This window comes from Penaeus japonicus, unplaced genomic scaffold, assembly GCF_977035675.1.
Source record: "Penaeus japonicus unplaced genomic scaffold, GWHDUDI00000001_assembly GWHDUDI00000006, whole genome shotgun sequence".
In the NCBI taxonomy this organism is placed as follows: Eukaryota; Metazoa; Arthropoda; class Malacostraca; order Decapoda; family Penaeidae; genus Penaeus; species Penaeus japonicus.
Window position 1 is genome coordinate 40,494,377 of NW_028234408.1, and position 7,500 is coordinate 40,501,876.

General features: G+C 50.9%; 1 protein-coding gene across 1 annotated transcript in view; it reads right to left on the reverse strand.

Moving 5' to 3' along the window:
- The window catches only part of LOC122246953 (A disintegrin and metalloproteinase with thrombospondin motifs 3), a 58,255-nt gene that overhangs the window by 9,980 nt on the left and 40,775 nt on the right, over positions 1 to 7,500 (reverse strand). Inside the window, exons 6-8 of the mRNA XM_086538000.1 lie at positions 4,339 to 4,529; positions 3,691 to 3,872; positions 2,091 to 2,212 (exon numbers count right to left, since the gene is read on the reverse strand). Coding sequence (XP_086394126.1) covers positions 2,091 to 2,212; positions 3,691 to 3,872; positions 4,339 to 4,529 — 495 coding nt within the window. The remainder of the gene's footprint in view (positions 1 to 2,090; positions 2,213 to 3,690; positions 3,873 to 4,338; positions 4,530 to 7,500) is intronic.

Below are 7,500 nucleotides of genomic sequence, written 5' to 3' on the forward strand. Positions count from 1 at the left end.
ACAGACAGGGACAGGGACGCAGACAGGGACACAGACAGAGACAGGGACGCAGACAGGGACACAGACAGAGACAGGGACGCAGACAGGGACACAGACAGAGACAGGGACGCAGACAGAGACAGGGACACAGACAGGGACATAGACAGAGACAGGGACGCAGACAGAGACAGGGACACAGACAGGGACAGGGACACAGACAGAGACACAGACAGGGACGCAGACAGGGACAGGGACGCAGACAGGGACGCAGACAGAGACAGGGACACAGACAGGGACAGGGACACAGACAGAGACAGGGACACAGACAGGGACGCAGACAGGGACACAGACAGAGACAGGGACGCAGACAGGGACACAGACAGAGACAGGGACACAGTCTTTCCCACCGGGTTAGCACGGGCAAAGATCGTGGGTTATAGAGAGTGAGAGTGAGAGTGAAAGTGAGAGTGTGAATGTGAGAGTGAGTGTGAGAGTGAGAGTGAGTGTGAGTGTGAGAGTGAGTGTGGGTGTGGGTGTGAGAGTGAGTGTAAGAGTGTGAATGTGAGTTTGGGTGTGAGTGTGAGAATGAGAGTGAGTGTGGGTGTGAGAGTGAGTGTGAGAATGAGAGTGAGTGTGAGTGTGAGAGTGAGTGTGAGAGTGAGTGTGGGTGTGAGAGTGAGTGTAAGAGTGTGAATGTGAGTTTGGGTGTGAGTGTGAGAATGAGAGTGAGTGTGGGTGTGAGAGTGAGTGTGAGAATGAGAGTGAGTGTGAATGTGAGTGTGAGTGTGAGAGTGTGAAAGTGTGTGTGAGAGTGAGGGCGAGAGTGAGTGTGAAAGTGAGAGTAAGTGTGAGAGTGAATACCAGTGTGAACGTGAGAGTGAGGTGAGAGTAAGTGTGAGAATGAAAATGAGTGTGAACGTGAGAGTGAGTGTAAGAGTGAGAGTGAGAGTGAGAATAAGTGTAAGAGTGAGTGTGAGTGTGAGAGCGAGAGGGAGAGTGAATGTGTGTGCATGTGTGGTGGCATCGTTAGTGCTAAGAATAAGATCATAATCAAATGATGATGAAAGGACAGTGCAATGACCACAATAAAGTCTTTGTATTGTGCCTTGTAGTGAGCAATGCACAATAATGAAGTGATAATTTTGCACATATAAATCATCACTAATGCTTATACTAATTATATACAATGACAACGATGATTAGCAATGACGATCAAGAAAATGAAATGTAGTGATAGTGATGATGTTAGCAACAGTAACAGAGGGTTGTTGACAACCAATCACTATCAACACCATTACGTCACTATCGTCATAGCAACAAGAACAAGAATTATAGCAATTATACCAATGACCGTAATTGTAATAACAACTATCACAATATTGATATTAATCTATTTCTTTACCTCTCTCATCCTCCCTCCTTTTAACCCTCTCTCTGTCTCTTTTCCTCACTCCATCTCTACCTTCCTCTATTCATTACCTCTCTATACCTTACCTCCTCTCTCCCTCCTTATACCTCTAATTTCCTCTCTTGTTCTTTACTCCCTTTCTCCATGTCCTCTACCTCCATCTCTACTCGTCCTTTCTCCATCTCCCTCCTCCTCTCCCTTTCCCTCTTCGCTCCTACCTACCTCCCTCTCTCCCTCTCTACCTCTACTTTCCTCTCTAGTTCTCTACCTCCCTCTCTCCCTGTCCCTCTAGCCCCATCACTCCATCTTTCCATCTCCCTCCTCCTCTCCCTCTCCCTCTTCCCTCCTCATCCCTCTTCCTCCCTCCCTCTTTCCCTCTCCTTCTCTCTCCCTCTTTTCCTCTCACTTATTTATCCCCATTCTCCTTCCGCTCCCTCTCCTTCCCCGTACCCATCCCCCTCTCTGTCTCCTTCTTCCTTTCTCTCTCATTCCCTCACCCGACGGTCCACCCAGATATTCCAGCCAGACCTTCCACCCAGATCTTCCACTCAGACTTTCCACCCATGTCTTCCCCGCAGATCTTCCCCCCAGACCTTCCACCCATGTCTTCCCCGCAGACCTTCCCCCCAGACCTTCCACCCATGTCTTCCCCCCAGACCTTCCTCCCCCTAAAACAACACACCCACTCGCCTTCCACCCTCACCTGGACGCAGATGTGATGCGGCTGGTCGTAGGAGCACGGCGTCCCGTCCACTACGTAGTCGCGACCGATGTAGACCTCGTTGGTAGCCCGGCTGTAGCAGGAGATGCGGCATTTCTTGCGCCCTGGACACGGGGGGAAGGGGGAAGGGGAGATGGGGGAAGGGGAGATGGGGGAAGGGGAGATGGGGGAAGGGAGAGGGGGGGTGGGGGAAGGGAGAGGGGGGGTGGGGGAAGGGAGAGGGGGGATGGGGAGAAGGGGGAGAGGAGGGAGAGGGGAGATGGGAGAAGGGAGATGGGGGAAGGGAGATGGGAGAAGGGGGAAGGGGAGATGGGGGGAAGGAGAGGGGAGATGGGGGAATGGGAGAGGGGAGATGGAAGAGGGGAGATGGGAGAAGGGAGAGAGGAGAGAGGAGAGAGGGGAGATGGGAGAGAGGAGGGGAGGGGGGAGGGGGGAGATGGGAGAGGGGGGAAGGGAGAAGGGAGAGGGGAGAGGGGAGAAGGGGAGAAGGGAGAGAGGAGATAATGGAGATGGGAGAGGGGAGATGGGAGAGGGGAGAAGGGAGAGGGGAGAATGGGGAAGGGGAAGGGGAGATGGGAGATAGGGGGAAGGGAGAAGGGAGAGAGGGGAGATGGGAGAAGGGAGAGAGGGGAAGGGAGAGGGGAGAAGGGAGAGGGGAGACGGGGTTAGTGTGTGTGTGATGATGATGGGGAAAGGGGGGTGGGGGTGTCGGAGTTATTTCACTATTTTTCATGTGTGGGGTTTCAATGAGCTACCTGGTATTGAAATGTTGATTGAAATTCAGATTTTTTCTCTCTATATAAATACAGATATTGGTGCATCGGGATTATAAGTATTTATTGTATTCAGTATACTTACACACACACACACACTCAGACACACACACACACACACACACACACACACACACACACACACACACACACACACACACACACACACACACACACACACACACACACACACACACACACACACACACACACACACACACACAATCACACACACACCCACACACAATCAGACATATTTCAAAACCAGACACATAATCCTGACACACAAATCTAACGAGAGAATAAGCACATAGCCTCGGGCCTCGACGGCTTATTTCCACTAATGATGTATTTTTTCACATGGCTGTTCTGGCGGCTTTCCGGTAAACAAGTTATTGTTGTGATTATAACATGGTTCTCTATATTTCATGGATATATGTGTATAGATTTATCTATTTATCTATTCATTTTTTTTATTTCATTATTATTTTTTTTTATGAAGGCATGCGGTTATGCACTCAGCCACACGCGGATTCGTATTCATACGCTCACGCATAGACAGGCAGACATATAAACATACTCAGACACATACACACACACACACAAACACACACACACACTCAGACACACACACACACATACACACATACTCAGACAGACACACACACATACACACACACTCAGACAGAAACACACACACACTCAGACAGAAACACACACACACTCAGACACACACACACACATACACACACACTCAGACAGACACACACACACCCACACACACACACACACCGAGGGCGCCCACTCACTGCTCTTGGGTTCGTAGGGCAGCCAGGTGAGCGCCGCCCGCCGAGGATCCAGGCTGACGATGCGCGGAAGCAGGTGGCACTGTTGCCCGCGGAAGTCCTGGCGCGGCAACTGGCACTCCTCGGTGCCACACACTCGCCACTCCTCGCGCTTGCCACGGCACCGTCGCCCGCCCCAGGCCGGTCTAAGGGGGTAGGGGCGTCAGTACAAAGTGGAACGAAAATACGTTTATATACTCACATTCGTATATCAGTGTGTTTGTGAGTGTGTATATATATATACATATATAAATAAATAAATAAATAAATATACGTATATACATATATATATATATATATATATATATATATATATATATAGATAGATAGATATAAATATACATATACATATAATACACACACACACATACATGCAGCTAAAAATCTTGCAAAAAAAAAAACGTGCAAAGAAAACGAACTCTGATAAAAAAAAAAAGGAGAAACACAGAGTGACTATTTCGGTAAAATCACTAAATAACAAACTCTGATAAATATAACTAAAAAGAAAAAAAAAAAAAAATAGTCATATAACATAATCCCAAAGACAATTATATCTGACAAAAGGTGATCGTTGTGTCCTCTCGTATACGCCTCCGCTCAGCCAACACTTACGGCGGGTTGTCGCACTTGCGGGTGCGGAAGGCGACGCCGGTGCCGCAGGTGCGCGAGCAGGGCCCCCAGCCGCTCCAGTCGCCCCAGCCGCCGTCCTGCGGGTTGTGCCGCACCGGGGACTCGCCGCCGCTGCCGCCGCCGCCGCCGTCCGGACGCTGGGTCATCGACTGGCAGAACCCGTGGCGACACCACTGGGGGCGGGGGGATGGGGGTAGTGGGGGGGGGGCTGGTTCACGTATGGTTCTGCTTCTCCCTCCCTCACAGCTGGTTCAAGTACTTTTTGCCTATCCCTACCTCACAGCTGGTTCAAGTACTTTCTGCCTATCCCTCCCTCACAGCTGGTTCAAGTACTTTCTGCCTATCCCTCCCTCACAGCTGGTTCAAGTACTTTCTGCCCATCCCTCACTCACAGCTGGTTCAAGTACTTTCTGCCTATCCCTCCCTCACAGCTGGTTCAAGTACTTTCTGCCTATCCCTCCCTCACAGCTGGTTCAAGTACTTTCTGCCTATCCCTCCCTCACAGCTGGTTCAAGTACTTTCTGCCTATCCCTCCCTCACAGCTGGTTCAAGTACTTTCTGCCCATCCCTCCCTCACAGCTGGTTCAAGTACTTTCTGCCTATCCCTCCCTCACAGCTGGTTCAAGTACTTTCTGCCTATCCCTCCCTCACAGCTGGTTCAAGTACTTTCTGCCCATCCCTCCCTCACAGCTGGTTCAAGTACTTTCTACCTATCCCTCCCTCACAGCTGGTTCAAGTACTTTCTGCCTATCCCTCCCTCACAGCTGGTTCAAGTACTTTCTGCCTATCCCTCCCTCACAGCTGGTTCACGTACTTGCTGCCTTTCGCTCTCTCACAGCTGGTTCAAGTACTTTCTGCCTATCCCTCCCTCACAGCTGGTTCAAGTACTTTCTGCCCATCCCTCACTCACAGCTGGTTCAAGTACTTTCTGCCTATCCCTCCCTCACAGCTGGTTCAAGTACTTTCTGCCTATCCCTCCCTCACAGCTGGTTCAAGTACTTTCTGCCTATCCCTCCCTCACAGCTGGTTCAAGTACTTTCTGCCTATCCCTCCCTCACAGCTGGTTCAAGTACTTTCTGCCTATCCCTCCCTCACAGCTGGTTCAAGTACTTTCTGCCTATCCCTCCCTCACAGCTGGTTCAAGTACTTTCTGCCTATCCCTCCCTCACAGCTGGTTCAAGTACTTTCTGCTATCCTCAACTTCACAGCTGTTCACGAAAATTCTGCCACATCCCTCCCTCACGCTGGATTCCAAGTACCTTCTGCCCACCCTACCCTCGCAGCTGGTTAAATACCTTATGCACCATCCCTCCTTCACAGCTTGGTTACAATACCTTCTGCCCATCCCTCCCTCACAGCTGGTTCAAGTACTTTCTGCCCATCCCTCCCTCACAGCTGGTTGAAGTACTTTCTGCCCATCCCTCACTCACAGCTGGTTCAAGTACTTTCTGCCTATCCCTCCCTCACAGCTGGTTCAAGTACTTTCTGCCTATCCCTCCCTCACAGCTGGTTCAAGTACTTTCTGCCTATCCCTCCCTCACAGCTGGTTCAAGTACTTTCTGCCTATCCCTCCCTCACAGCTGGTTCAAGTACTTTCTGCCTATCCCTCCCTCACAGCTGGTTCAAGTACTTTCTGCCTATCCCTCACTCACAGCTGGTTCACGAAACTTCTGCCCATCCCTCCCTCACAGCTGGTTCACGTACCTTCTGCCCACCCCTCCCTCGCAGCTGGTTTAAATACCTTTTGCCCATCCCTCCTTCACAGCTGGTTCAAATACCTTCTGCCCATCCCTCACTCATAGCTGGTTCAAGTACCTTCTGCCCATCCCTCCCTCACAGCTGGTTCAAGTACCTTCTGCCAATCCCTCCTTCACAGCTGGTTCACGTACCTTCTGCCCATCCCTTCCTCACAGCTGGTTCAAGTACTTTCTGCTTATCTCTCACTCACAGTTGGTTCACGTACCTTCTGCCCATCCCTCCCTCACAGATGGTTCAAGTACTTTCTGCCCATCCCTCCCTCACAGCTGGTTGAAGTACTTTCTGCCCATCCCTCACTCACAGCTGGTTCACGTACCTTCTGCCTATCCCTCCTTCACAGCTGGTTCAAGTACTTTCTGCCCATCCCTCACTCACAGTTGGTTCACATACCTTCTGCCCATTCCTCCCTCACAGCTGGTTCAAGTATCTTCTGCCCATCCCTCACTCACAGCTGGTTCACGTACTTTCTGCCTATCCCTCCCTCACAGCTGGTTCACGTACTTTCTGCCTATCCCTCCCTCACAGCTGGTTCAAGTATCTTCTGCCCATCCCTCACTCACAGCTGGTTCACATACTTTCTGCCCATCCCTCCCTAACAGCTGGTTCACGTACTTTCTGCCCATCCCTCACTCACAGCTGGTTTAAATACCTTCTGCCCATCCCTCCCTCACAGCTGGTTCAAGTACCTTCTGCCCATCCCTCCCTCACAGCTGGTTTAAATACCTTCTGCCCAACCCTCCCTCACAGCTGGTTCAAGTCTTTTCTGCCCATCCCTCACTCACAGCTGGTTCAAGTACCTTCTGCCCATCCCTCACCCACAGCTGGTTCACGTACTTTCTGCCTATCCCTCCCTCACAGCTAGTTCAAGTACCTTCTGCCCATGCCTCCCTCACAGCTGGTTCACGTACTTTCTGCCTATCCCTCCCTCACAGCTGGTTCAAGTACCTTCTGCCCATCCCTCACCCACAGCTGGTTCACGTACTTTCTGCCTATCCCTCCCTCACAGCTGGTTCAAGTACTTTCTGCCCATCCCTCCCTCACAGCTGGTTCACGTACCTTCTGCCCATCCCTCCCTCACAGCTAGTTCAAGTACTTTCTGCCTATCTCTCACTCATAGTTGGTTCACGTATCTTCTGCCCATCCCTCCTTCACAGCTGGTTCAAGTACCTTCTACCCATCCCTCCCTCACAGCTGGTTTAAATACCTTCTGCCCATCCCTCCTTTACAGCTGGTTCAAGTACTTTTTGCCCATCCCTCACTCACAGTTGGTTCACGTACCTTCAAGCCCATCCCTCCCTCACAGCTGGTTCACGTACTTTCTGCCCATCCCTCCCTCACAGCTGGTTCAAGTTCCTTCTGCCTATCCCTCACTCACAGCTGGTTCAA